This window comes from Gorilla gorilla, chromosome 9, assembly GCF_029281585.2.
Source record: "Gorilla gorilla gorilla isolate KB3781 chromosome 9, NHGRI_mGorGor1-v2.1_pri, whole genome shotgun sequence".
Classification (NCBI taxonomy): domain Eukaryota; kingdom Metazoa; phylum Chordata; class Mammalia; order Primates; family Hominidae; genus Gorilla; species Gorilla gorilla.
The window spans coordinates 108,932,866-108,947,564 of NC_073233.2; the positions used below are offsets into that span (position 1 = coordinate 108,932,866).

General features: G+C 34.5%; 1 protein-coding gene across 2 annotated transcripts in view; it reads right to left on the minus strand.

Moving 5' to 3' along the window:
• Positions 1–440: 440 nt before the first annotated feature.
• The window catches only part of PGR (progesterone receptor), a 90,822-nt gene continuing 76,563 nt past the window's right edge, over positions 441–14,699 (minus strand). For both annotated transcript variants that reach the window (XM_004052010.5, XM_063693479.1), the window contains 4 exons: positions 13,132–13,276; positions 11,631–11,761; positions 3,694–3,851; positions 441–1,022 (listed from right to left, as the gene is read on the minus strand). In XM_004052010.5, coding sequence (XP_004052058.1) covers positions 867–1,022; positions 3,694–3,851; positions 11,631–11,761; positions 13,132–13,276 — 590 coding nt within the window. In that variant the 3' untranslated portion in view covers positions 441–866. The remainder of the gene's footprint in view (positions 1,023–3,693; positions 3,852–11,630; positions 11,762–13,131; positions 13,277–14,699) is intronic.

Genomic DNA, 14,699 nt, shown 5'->3' on the forward strand with positions numbered 1-14,699 from the left:
AAGATATTTTACTACTTTCAAAGGTGAGAGAATTGAGAATCAGTAAGAGTGACTAACTTTCAGCATGCCACAGGTGGTAAGGAGTACAGTTAGGCCATAATCTTCTGATTTCTTATGTCCACTCGCAATACCTCATTAGAGGACAATTCTCTCCCCAAAAAAGGTTATTTTAAAAACCTACAAAACCCACAATACTATTTGCATAATGATACGAATCTACTTATTAACTTCCTAAGAGATTTGTGTTTCCAATCTGGAAAATGGTCTTAACACATGAGTTGTTTTGCCTAGTTTGAAGAGCATCAATCTATTTTAGTGGCTTTAAACTCTTTCTACATTTTTTGCATTAAAAATACTTTTGAAAATCTGAGGAAAGTTATGAATTTCCTCCTCACACAAATACATATAGACAAAATTTTGCATACCATTTTAAAGGTTCATTTTTGGAAATATAATTGAGACAAAGGGAGTTACATAGAAATAACATATAATAGCTTTGTGTTATTACACGTAAGATTTTTTCTCTTAAGTCTATGATTTGTTAGATGCAAAAGTTAAAAATCCTCACCTACATGGTATGAAATAATATGGATGAGATATAGTTCACTTTAACAATTTTAGTACTTTTTCAATCTTGTAAATTCTTCAAGAAAATATGGGTAAACAAAACAGTTAAACATTCTAATTATACTTTATAAAAGAAAATAATTAGAACCTCACAATTTTTCTTTTAAATTTACACACTATGATATGTTATAAATGTAAGGCTTTCAGAAGAACATTATAAAAACTGAAGACCCCATAATCCTGACCAAAACAAAAAGACATACCACAAAATTTAATTCTTTAAAAGAAAAAGATGACATTCACTTTTTATGAAAGAGAAGGGGTTTCACCATCCCTGCCAATATCTTGGGTAATTGTGCAGCAATAACTTCAGACATCATTTCTGGAAATTCAACACTCAGTGCCCGGGACTGGATAAATGTATTCAAGCAGTACAGATGAAGTTGTTTGACAAGCTGTTGGTTTAACAAATGAGTAGAAAACATGTAATAAAAATAATAAATTCATATGCTATTCAAACATGGCAATTTATTTTTCTAACTATTTATAATATAAATACTTCTCAAGGTGTTTTTTTCTTACCACAATGAAAATAACTCCCACCATTTTCTAGAATAATATGTAAAATGTTATATACTCATGATAGAACATTCTGATATTATGGAAAGATTTATTTAAAGAAATGAAAGTTATTCACAATTCTACAGGATAAGCTGTGTGAACATTTTGGTGTATTACTCAAGTTTTTTTTTCTTTTTATACATGTATACAGACATACCCAAGCATACACACAATATTACACGTTTCATAAATTCTATTTGCTAATCTAGCTGTTTTATATAACAACATATTGGTTCTTCCTATGCCAATAATCCAACATCGTTTAATTTTTATCAAAGTAATTCATGTGTATAATGTTAAAAGTTAAGTAGTACCACATGATTATAAAAACAAAAACAGCAGCAGCAGCAGCATCAATAGAGCCTAGCAGTTTCCTGATAGACTTCTTCCCATCTCTATTCCAGCTCCCTAGACACAACTACCTTCAACTTTTTGTTGCCTGTGTCTTTTGATATTTCTATATTTCCACTAAAGTTAGTTTTAGTTTCTACTATAGGAAATGAAGAAAATGAAGCTCTCTTATACTAGACACTCTCTTCCTCAACTACATACATGTTCTCTTCTCCCCGGAGAGAGCTTTTGGCTCAGTTTTTAGCTAAAGTCAATATCCAGCATTTATATTATAAAGTTTTTTTATGGTTTTCTGCTGGATTGCATCTCCATTCTTACGACTCATTTTTATTTTGCAAAAGTGAATCACCTCGTGTTCTTGTTTGCTTTGTTTTCTCTATATTTGTCTCAAAGCCATAGTCAAATTCTGCAACAGAATTGTAAAAATCACCTCAATTACAGTCATACTTAGTGGTAATCTCTCAGTTCCATTTATTTTTCCTGGAGCTGGTATCCTAGAACCCTTTGTATTACTGCTCCCATCTAGACTAACTACTGCTCTGCACAGTTATTGTGCTGGGACATCACTTCGCATCTCTGTTGGGGTGGATCTTTGGCTTAATCCCATGTTTTGTTATAAGACATCCTGTAGCAGTTCTTGAGAAAGTTGTATCTGAGGTAAACTCTAGGAGACCTTGCAAGTTGGAAAATACTTTCATGCTGCCATTGTACTTGTTTGATGGTTTGGCTAGGTATGAAATTCTTTGAAGATTTTCTTTTCCATCAAATTCTGAAGGCACTGCTCCACTGTCTTCTGGCTTCCAGTGTTGCTGCAGAGAAGTCCAACATCATTCTGAATCCTGATAACATCTATGTGACCTGTTTCTTTCATCACTGGTATACTTTAAAATATTCTCTTCATTTCTGGCCTGGTACAATTTTACAATAATGTACCTTAGTTCAATTGTGCAGTGCCTCTACACTGGACCCTTTTTGTTAGAAAACTCTTATGTTTCAGTTCCAGCAACTTTTGCGATTTCTTACACAAATTTCTCTCCTTGATTTTCTCTATTTTTTCTTCTGGACATTCCTATTAATTGGAGGCTAGAATCTCCTGAATACTAAATTTACTATAACTCTTCTTTCTAATTTTCCATGTTTTTATCTTTTATTTTTCCTCAGATTTTCCTTTCCATTTCAGCCCTTTCATTGAATTTTTAATTTCTGCCTTTCTTCATTTAATTATCCAAAAGTATTTTCTTGCTAAATGTCTGTTTTAAAAATGTTTTCTGTTCTCATGTCATGGATACCGTATCATTCTTATTTCTCTGAGTATGTTAGAAGTTTTCTTCTGTTCTCTGCACTGGTGTTTATTTCCTTCAAGTTTCTTTGTATTTTGCTTTCTGCCTTTCATTTTAGAGGCTTTACTCAAATAGCTCATAATCTTGGCTGTCTGTTCGTATTCAGGAGTAAGACCTCAAAAGTTGACCTGGAGAGTGGATAGCTTTTTTATGCCTTCACTGTCATTTTAATGTGATCTGAACATAGTAGCAATAAAAGCTTGTATTTCATATATCTTGACAAACCACAGATATCTTGTCTTAGTAATCCACCTCTGGTGTTGGGCATTTCTTGTTTGCTTTTCTTTTTTCCCCCCTCTGCTATGGTGAACATCCTTGCATGTATATTACATTTGTCTAATTATTTCTTTAAGATAAATCCTAAAAAATAGAAACTTGAAAAGCATGCAAATTTTAACTTTTGCTATGTATTGCCTGATTGCCCACCCATCAGCAATGTTATTTATAATTCCACTGAAAATGGCATGAGTCTTATTTTTCACATACATACCTTTGTTTTTACTGTATATATAAAATCTTTTATAATTTTAGGCACAAATATTTTAGAACATATTCAGGAAATGTACCATAATTTCTATCAGCTATTAAATGACCCTCACATTATACAAATACTTGTAAAAGAATATTTGAGTGGTCTATATTGAAAATGAAAAAAAAACACAATACAAAGTCTGAGCAGCATGATCCAAACACTTTCAAAATACAAGTATTAATCTGAGAAAATCATACAAAGTAAAATTTACATGTAACTTTTAAAAAGTTATAGAAATTCAGAGAATAATCATTGATATTCTGGAATCAACCAAATACTTACATCATGCAAGTTATCAAGAAGTTTTGTAAGTTGATAGAAACGCTGTGAGCTCGACACAACTCCTTTTTGCCTCAAACCAATTGCCTTGATGAGCTCTCTAATGTAGCTTGATCTCATCTCCTCAAACTGGGTTTGACTTCGTAGCCCTTCCAAAGGAACTGTAAGAAGATAATTAAAAGTAGCAGTTGTGTATAAAAAGATGACATTAACAATTTATAACATATATTTCTGAGCTATATAATGATTTCTTCTGATACATGACTCTAGAAAAAAAACACCTTATGTAGGAAAGAGATAGTGTTATTGATATCACTATCAATATCAGGACATATAAACTTCTAGTTCACTGGAAGAACATAAGAATTAATAGGTATATTAAAGAACACTTCAGCTGACCTATTTTAGACCTGTATCAATGGATTGTGCATTTAACTTAGCATTTGCTCAAAAGAGAACCTGGCCTTATTCTACGTGCTTCTTAAATACTTGGTTTGACTTAGTTTACAGCTGCATGTAATCTGGATCTTTTTTTTCCCTTCTTTTTAATGAATACTTGGATCTCTTAGTAAACTTTTGTCTTCTTTATATAAATCTCAAGTATTTGCCATTAAGATTATTCCTAGATGATTTATCTTTTTGTTGTAATTTTAAAAATTGCTTCATTAAGTTTTCTAATGCCTTCCTGCTGATATGGGAGAAAGGTATTAATATTTAAATATTTATCTTATATCCAGCCACTTTGTTACACAGGCATATCTTGGAGATATCGCCGGTTTGGTTCCAGACCACTGCAATGAAGGAAATATTGCAACAAAGTGAATCACATGCATCTTTTTGTTTCCCAGTCCACATAGAAGTTATATTTACACTACACTAGAATGTATTAAGTGTGCAACAGCATTATTTAAAAAGTGAACACACCTTAACTAAAAAACACTTTATTGCTAGAAAATGGTAACAATCATCTGAGTCTTCCATGAGTCAAAATCTTTTTGCTGTTGGAGGGTGTTGTCTAAATGTTGATGGCTGCTGATTGGCCAGGGTGGTGGTTGCTGAAGGTTGGGGTGGCTATGACAGTTTCTCAAAATAAGGCAACAATGAAGTTTGCTACATCAGTTGACTCTTTTGTGAATAATTTTTCTGTAGCATGCAATGCTAGCAGTTTGATGGCATTTTACCCACAATAGAACTTCTTTCATAATTGGAGTCAATCCTCTTAAGTCCTGCTGCTGCATTATCAACTAAGTTTATGTAATCTTCGAAATCCTTTGTTGTCATTTCAATAATCTTCATAGCATCTTCACTAGAAGTAGATTCCAACTCAAGAAACCACTTTCTTTGCTCATCCATAAGAAACAACTCCTCATCTTTCAAGTTTTACCACAAAACCTCTTCAATTCAGTCATGTCTTCAGGCTTTACTTCTAATTTTAGTTCTCTTGCTCTTTTCACACATCTGTAGTTATTTCCTCCACTGAGGTTTTGAACACCCTCAAAGTCATCCAAGAGGGATGAAATAAACTTCTTCCAAACTCTTGTTAATGTTGCTATTTTCACCTTCTCCCATGAATCACGAATGTTCTTAATGGCATCTAGAAAGGTGAATCCTTTCTAGAAGGTTTTCAATTTACTTTACCCAGATCCATCAGAGGAAACACTATCTATGGCAGCCACAGCTTTACAAAATATATTTCTTAAATAATAAGACATGAAAGTGGAAAATTACTCTTTGATCTATGAACTACAGAATGAATGTTGTGTTAGCAGAAATGAAAACATTAATCTTCTTGTATATATCCATAAGAGCTCTTGGCTGACTAGGTGCATTGTCAATGAGCAATAATATTTGAAAGTAGTATTCTTTTCTGAGCAGTAAGTCTCAATAGTGGGTCAAAATATTCAGTAAACCATGCCATAAATAGATGTGCTGTCATCCAGCTTTGTTGTTCCATTCATAAAGCACAGGCAGAATAGATTGAGCATAATTCTTAAAGGCCTTAGGATCTTCAGAATGATAAATGAGCATTAGCTTCAGCTTCAAGTCACCAGCTTCAGCTTCAAGTCACCAGCTTCATTAGCCCCTAACAAGAGAGTCAACCTGTCCTTTGAAGCTTTGAAGACAGACATCGACTTGTTCTCTGTAGCTATGAAAGTCCTAGATGACATCTTCTTCCAATGGAAAGCTGTTTTATCTACCCTGAAAACCTGTTTTTTTAGCACAGCTACTTTCATAAGTAGTGATAATCTTACCTAGATCTTCTGGGTAACTTGCTGCAGCTTCTGCATCAGCACTTGCTGCTTCACCTTATACTTTGTTATGGAAATGGCTTCTTAAATCTCATGAACCAACTTCTGCTAGCTTCAAACTTTTTTCTGCTCCTTCCTTACATCTCTTTGCCTTCCTAGTATTGAGGAGAATCAGGGCCTTCCTCTGGATGAGGCTTAGGCTTAAGGGAATATTGTGGCTGGTTTGATCTTCTATTCAGACCACTAAAACTTTCTCCATATCAGCAATAAGGCGGTTTTGCTTATCATTCATGTGTTCACTGGAATGGCACTTTTAAAGTCCTTCAAGAACTCTTACTTTGTATTTGAAACTTGGCTAGTTGCTTGGCTCAGGAGACCTAGTTTTCAACCTACATCAACTTTTGACATGCCTTCCTAATTAAGCTTAATCATTTCTACCTCAGACTTGCAACTCTTTCTTTTACTGGAACACTGAGAGGCCATTCCAAGATTGTTAGTTGGCCTAATTGCTTTTTTTTTTTTTTTTTTTTTTTTGACACAGGGTCTTGCTCTGTCACCCAGGCTGGAGTTCAGTGGCACAATCTCAGGTCACTGCAACCTCCGCCTCCCATGTTCAAGCAATTCTCCCGCCTCAGCCTCCTGAGTAGCTGGGATTACAAGTGTGTGCCATCATGTCCGACTAATTTTTGTCTTTTTGGTAGAGATGGGGTTTCACTATATTGGCCAGGCTGGTCTTGAACTCCTCACCTCAAGTGATTCGCCCACCTCAGCTTCCCAAAGTGCTGGAATTACGGGCTTGAGCCACCATGCCCAGCCTTGGCCTAATTCCAATATTGTTGTATCTCAGGGAACCGGGAGGAAAATTACTATTTCTTAAGCCTGTATTTATCCCCTGCACCCCAATCAAAACTTGGTTTCCATTTCCCCTAGAAAAGAAGGCCAGAGATACAAACTTATGAAAAACAAATAAGTTAATTCTTTGGTTTTGAGTTTTCAAGATCTTGTATATAAAGGAGACTCTGAAGAGTAATTCTGGCAATTCAGTATATCTATGCAAATTTTTGTCAATTGAAAACTTAACTCTAGTATGTACATCTATATGTATATCTAGAACCTCTTTTTATTAAATTTGTATAAATTTAATGAACATCTGTGCAGTTTTGTTACATGAATATATTGCATAGTGGTGAAATCTGAGCTTTTGGTATAACCATCACCCAATAATGCACATTGTATCCATTAGGTAATGTCTCACCCCCCTCCTACCTTTCCAGCCTTCTAAGGCACCACTGTCAATTATTCTATACTCTATGCCCATGTACATGCATTATTTAGCTCCCACTTATAAGCGAGAACATGTGGTATCTGACTTTGTCTCTGAATTGTTTCACTTAAGATAATGACTTCCTGTTCCATCCATGTTGCTGCAAAAGACACACTTTCATTCTTTTTGATGGCTGAATACTATTCCATTTTGTGTGTGTGTGTGTGTGTGTGTGTGTGTGTGTGTATGTACGTATATGTGTGAGTACATCACATTTTCTTTATCCTATTATCTGTTGATACACACTTGGATTGATTTCCTATCTTTGCTATAGTGAATAGTGCTGTAATAAACAAGAGTGCAGGTGTCTTTTTGACATAATGATTTCTTTTCCTTTGGGTAGATATCCAGTGGTGGGATTGCTAGATAGAATGGTAGTTATATTTATAGTTTTTTGAGAAATCTCCATATGGTGTTCCATAGAGGCTGTACTAATTTTCTGGACTACTTCAAATAGCAGTCATTTCAAACTTTCACAGCTCTCTTTAAGGTTACCAACCAATCCCTATATTTCCCTCAGCTGTAAACATGAATGTAAAATCATTTTTTTCTTAATTTTTCATAGTAAATCCCTTTACTAAGATTTTAGTGTAATTTATTTATTTTTATTTATTTATTTATTTTTATTTTGAGACAGGGCCTCACTCAATCACCCAGGCAGGAGTACAGTGGCACAATCATGGCTCACTGCAGCCTCGACTTCCTAGGTTGAGGTGATCCTCCCACCTCAGTTTCCCGGCTACCTGGGACTACAGGCACTTGCCACTATGCCTGGCTAACTTTTTTTTTTTTTTGAGACGGGTTTTTCCAAGTTGCTTAGGCTGGTCTCAAACTCCTGGGTTCAAGCCATCTGCCCGGCTTGGCCTCCCAAAGTGTGATTAGAAATGTGACCGACTACATCTGGCCTTTAGTGTAATTTTGGAGAGAACAATGTAAAAATGTTTGTTCAACCTATTCCTGGAGGTTTATATTTTCATATTTAATGGCAAATGAGAGGTTTAAGTTCATAACTACCAAATCATCAAAGTTTTACTTTGCCAATCTTCTCCTTGAATTTATTTTATAAAAGGTATTTGAGATTGAAGATGATTTCTATTTCTTCTAGCTTGTTTTTTAATTATTTGAGTGTTTACATTTAACTCAATTATCTGTTATTCAAGGATATAATTTGAGCTACATATCCAAACAGTTTTTTTCCAAATATAAAACTATTTTTCTTAACATTTATTTGTTTCAGACTCATTGATTTGTGGTTTCCACTATACTATTTATATTCTAATATATACTTGTCTGATTTGCCCAAAAGTTCAGTATATCTCTTCTCCCATGCCGTATTAATAGCAGCTTTCTAATTCCCTGCATATTTTTATAATGCTTATCTATTTATTCTTCTAGTTTTAAAGATGGATTTTCAGTAGGTTTGTCAAGTTCACCCTCTTCTCCCCAAATCTCATTAGAATCTTGATTAGAATTTGTGGAAAGCGTAAGTACTATTCATTAAATAGTTTCTTTTTCTTCCTTTTTGTGAAGTGGCAAATGGCTAAAAATCTTACTCTCTATCGTATGTGAGTGGAAGCTGTATGAATCTCACTTCCTTTTCTTACCACTGCTCTAGTGATCGCCTAAGTTTCTAAGTGACAACAATGAGCAAAGCCTCCCTGTTGATTAATTCCATTGTTGTTTAATTCCCCAGCATAATGTTGCCTATCCATAAATAGAGAATTATGTTAAGGATATAAGCCAATTTGGAAGATCTAGGACTATCTGTGACATAAGTGCTATAGGATTCATTCCTTCATGCAAAGAAGGGCAGGAGCTAATTACTGTATTATTAAATGTATTCCAGTTGACTCTCTGGGCCGGTTCCACGTGAATATCCTTCGTTCAATCGATGCTCTGTCACCAAATTAGGCTTGAAATTCCTTGTCCAAATAGGGTTCCCAAGAGGGTTATGTATTCATCCCTGTCTTTGCATAGATTCTATGAGGAAGCCTTCCATTTCAGGGTTTAGCTCTCCTGCCCTTCCCTCCTGATCTGCACCCCCTAGCCATTTGAGATTTGGGACCTTAGAAAGAAGTCCCTGTAAAGATGTTGCCAAGAAAGACCTTAGGCTCACCCTCGGCCTGAGGTCTTAGCTCCCTGTGGTTCTCATAGAAATCACAATGAATCACAAAAGCATCAGTTTGTACATTTGAGGGCTGATCCTGCCTATGCAAGGGTCAAAGCAGCTGCTTTTTCTTTTTTTTAAAACTTTGCCCACCCAGACCCTTGGGGATCCACTGAGGCAGAGGTAAGTATGTTCCTTGGATATAAGAAAAAGTGCAACGGATATTTGCCTGTCCTTCTGGTGATCAATGCAATGCTTTATAAAACATAATTTCCTCTTTCCTCTGGGCCTATAGCTAGGCTGTATTTCCCAGCCTTTCCTGCAGCTTAAGTGCCTTGGAATGTGGGTGAAAGTGATGTATGATAGTTTCAGATCTAGCCTTCAAAATCTCTCTCACTCAGTGCTCATTTCTAGTCATGTCCAATAGAGGTTTGCAAGCCACTAGGAAGGGGTGATGCCACTGGCTAGAAGGAGCCTGGGTGTTTCTTGCTAACTCACTGGACTGTGTCAGTGATAAAGAAACCACTATTATATTAAGATGCTAATCTTTATAGTTACATGTTTTAACAATTTATCTTGATAAAAATAATTCTAAACAAAATTATGTATTTTATATAGTAAATACTTTGGGGATGGGGTGAGAGTGGTGGTAGAGGAGAGTATGGTTTGTGCTTATCCAATATTAATTGCAGTCGTGTATCACTTAATGATGGGGATATATTCTGAGAAATGTGTCCTTATGTGATTTCATCATTGTGTGATTATCACAGAGTGTACTCACACAAACCTAGATGGTATAGACTACTATACACCTAGGCCTTATACCTAGGCTATGAACCTGTACAGCATGTGATTACTGAATACTGTAGGCAGCTGTAATACAATGGTAAGTGTTTTGTATCTAAACACAGAAGAGGCATAGTAAAAATCCAATATAAAAGATACAAATGGGACACTTGCATAGGGGACTTAACATGAATGGAACTTGCAGGACTGGAAGTTGCTCTGTGTGAGTCAGCGAGTGAGTGGTGACAGAATGTGAAGGCCTAGGACATTACTATACACTACGATAGCCTTTATAAACACTGTACACTTAGGCTACACTACATTTATAAAAATATTTTTATTTCTTTTATAATAAATTAGCTTTACCTTACTGTAACTTTTTTACTTTATAAACTCTAGTTTTTTTAACTTTTTGACTCTTTTGTAATAACATTTAGTTAAAAACAAAAACACAAGGTACAGTTCTCTTTCTTTCTTTTTTTAGAGACAAGTTCTCACATGTTGCTTAGGCTGGACTTAAAACTCCTGGGCTCAAGTGATCCTCTCACCTCAGCCTCCCAAGTAGTGGGGACTACAGGCACATGCCACCGTGCCTGGCTTTCTTTCTCTATATCTTCATTCTATAAACTTTATTTTTAAATATTTTCTTTTTTGCTTAAACTTTTTTGTTAAAAACTAATACCCAAAACACACAATAGCCTAGACCTACACAGAGTCAGAATCATCAATATCACTGTCATCCACCCCAACATCTTATCTCACTGGAAGGTCTTCAGGGGGCAGTAACACACATGGAGTTGTCATCTCCCAGGGTGACGTATGCCCTTTTCTGGAATCCCTCTGACAGACCTGCCTGAGGCTGTTTTGCGGTTAACTTAAAAAAAGTAGAAGTAGTGACTCTCAATAGAAAAGTATACTACAGTAAATACATAAACCAGTAAGAGTTTTTTATTATCATTACCAAGTACTATGTACTGTACATAATTGTATGTGCTATACTTTATATGACTGGCAGCACAGTAGGTTTGTTTACATTAGTATCACCATGAACATGTGATTAGTGCATTGTGCTATGATGTTATGGTGGCTATAACAGGACTAGGCGATGATAATTTTTCAGCTCCACTATCATCTTAGGGAACCATTGTATATGTGGTCTGTTGTTGACCAAAATATTATTATGTGGCACATGACTGTAGTTTATATTACTGAATTAGGTGAATATGAAAGAGTAATTAAATCATTTTATCTAAAAAAGAAATTGATGAGGCTATTTTAGTATTATATGGTAGGTAAAAGATGAAAAAATCGAGTAATTTTATTAATGTCTATAACAATATATTGGGTATTTCTTCTTTATACTTATAATCCAAGATGTCTACCTCATACATAACTATATAATCATATTGTTTGCAACTTTTCTAATGAATTAAGAAACTAGATATCTTGCATTAAGTTACTTGAACTCACTCACTTGTATTAAGAAGTAACAATACTTTCATACAGAGGAACTCTTCTTGGCTAACTTGAAGCTTGACAAACTCCTGTGGGATCTGCCACATGGTAAGGCATAATGAATAGAATGATGATTCTTTCATCCGCTGTCTTGCATCACACACAATACACAAAAGAAAAAGCAACAGGAAAAAAAAATAGTGTCTCAGCCAGTTTAGGTAATTTATCAGGGAATACGGTTTTGGTAATTACCTTACATATCATTGAATATGACTACTACTTTTAATAAACAAACCCAATATTTGGAATTTTAAACATCTTCTAAACTTTTCACAATACTGAATTTTTGATGTTAAGAAATCTTAAAACTAGAAAATTATATTAAATACACAGTGACCAAGATTAACATTGTTTCTCACTTTTATTATCACACTTTAAATACCTAAACCAAGAAAACACAGCAGAGGTGTAGGAGTTGAGAATGTGAAGCTGAAGAATGCTCAGAAATGTTTTATTTACTTACAATTTATTTTCTATGAAAAATTATATAATTTTGTGTGCAATTAAATAGGAGAAGTCAGTTCACAAAGCTTACCATATTTTGAACTTTTCTAGGGAAATATACAATGATACAGAAAAGAGTAAAAGAGGACATTGGCAAGCATTAATTAATTGACAAAGTTAAACACAAGTGCTAAAGGCTGAGAAAATTTAATTAAGGCATTTTCCCAACCTTGTGTTGTTTTATAATGTCCACATTAGTCAAATGAAGCTAACGAGAATAATGAAAAGAAAACTAGATTTTGACTCAAAAGAGATAAGGAATCTCACTGTCATTCAAATTATTTGGCAGATTATATAATTCTCCTGAGACTCAGTTTTCTAAACTGTACAATGAAGAATGCTGATTCCTTACTTATCTCAAGGAATTGTTGGATAAAATGTAATGAAACATGAAAATTATCTAAAAGCTGTAAAGACTTATATAAGCGTGAGTTATATACTTCTAAGTCAGCATTTACCATTAGAACAATATAAATATTACCATGAAAAGATTCTTATTCAGTTAAAGGTTGTATGTAGAAAATTAATTAAAATTATTTAAATATAAAGCAAATTGAAATATTTATCTTTCAATTTTTTAAATAAATTACCAGTTTAATTTGTCATGTATGAAGAAAGATGTTTTTACTTTTTGAATGTAAGTCAGTAACAAAAATATTTCTCATTTATTATTGTCATTAGTACCAAGCTATGAAATTTTAAATTGATTAATGAAACATTTAAGTTTATCTTTAAATATATTTCTTGATACATTCTTGATGTGTAAGAAAATTGGATTTGATACAACTATATTTTGAAACAAGAGGAAAAAGCTCCAAATATCAAATTACCATAAAATGACATTAATGTCATCATATCAAGAACACTAAATATGTGATCATCTATTGAAATATAACTTTCAAAATTATCCTACATGTACACTTAAAATAACAAAAACAACAAAAGTTACTACTTACTCATTTAGTATTAGATCAGGTGCAAAATACAGCATCTGCCCACTGACATGTTTGTAGGATCTCCATCCTAGACCAAACACCATTAAGCTCATCCAAGAATACTGAATGAGAGTTATCTGGTCATCAATATGTAAGTTTCGAAAACCTACAAAACAAATTTAAAAATACGGTGACCATAAAAATGACTGAATTATGTCAAAAATGTTGAAAATACATATAAATCTGAAAATAGGTATGTGTAGGGTAATATAAGGTTTTCAATCTCAACATCTTTTACACTGAAAATCAGAAAACATTAATAAATAATACAGCCTAAAATATCAGCAACTTTGGAAGTCACTTGAAATTAGTCACTGTGATTTAGCATTTCTGGGATTTTGCTAAGTGAATCCATCATCCATCACTCATTCACGCAACATCCATTTAATGAGAACCATTTGTGTGCCAGGCACTTTATAAAAATGAAGATGAGTAAGACTCAATCCTAGCCTCAAAAGAAGCTCACAACTCAACAGGAGAAACAAGCACATGACTGCTGGGGTAGAGAAGGTTAAAAGGGAGTGTATCAGTCAATCGGGAGGGAGGTCAGGATAAACTTTCTAGAAAAAAAGAGAGATAATGCCTGAATGGAATATAATCAGTTTGTTAAATCTCAGTTCTTTGGGATTTAAACATAAACTGGTCTTACTTTGTAAAACCACTGCTTTCAGTTGTGTTATATCTAATTTTCTTTTAACAACCCTTAACTATGTCAGGTAGATTCCACAGTCATCAGGTCACTTTCGTTCTCTGAAACTTAATCTAGTCTTGTTTTAAACTTCCGCGTGGCTTAAGAGATTTAGAATCTGTGTGTGTGTGTGTATTGGGGGGTATGGTGTGAATGCTTTGCTCTTTCATCCTCTTTTAGGCTGTTCCATGGTGTTGGTGGCAGAAGGATGGCAGGGAAAGGGCAAATGAATCTTGACTTAATCATCACAAGTCTCTCCATGTCTTCCCAATTCTCAAGGGAAGATCACCAGTTCAACAATGAGTAACTTAAAGGTGGGAGAAGCAAAGATGTGTTTAGAGATGTAGGCTGGGTCAGATCATCCAAGGTCTTGCAAGTCTATTAAGGAGCAATGAGAGTGACATAGCCTTGCATTGTAGATAGATCATTTTTAGCGATGTGATAGGCGGATTCAAGGGAATAAGTCTGGAGTTAGGGAGGACAGTTGGGAGATACTGTCAAAGCCCAGGTGAGAGATGATAAAAGCCTGAAGTAAGTCAAGTCAACACATTGGAATTAAGAGGAGAGAGTGCATCAGAAAAATATTTAAAGGGAAAAATAAAAGACATTTGTCAACTGATAGCCGGTAGATGGGAAGAAGGAATCAAATACATCTTTCAGTATTTTTCTTGAATGGTAGATGATGATAACAGCATTGCTGAGATAAAATAAAGGAGAAGAAACTTGCTAGGGAGAAAATAGTTTTGGATAGGATTCAGGGGTCAACATCCTGGTATCAGCTGCACATATGAATTAGAAGTATGGGGAGATATCTGGGCTAAAAATATTAATATAAATTTGA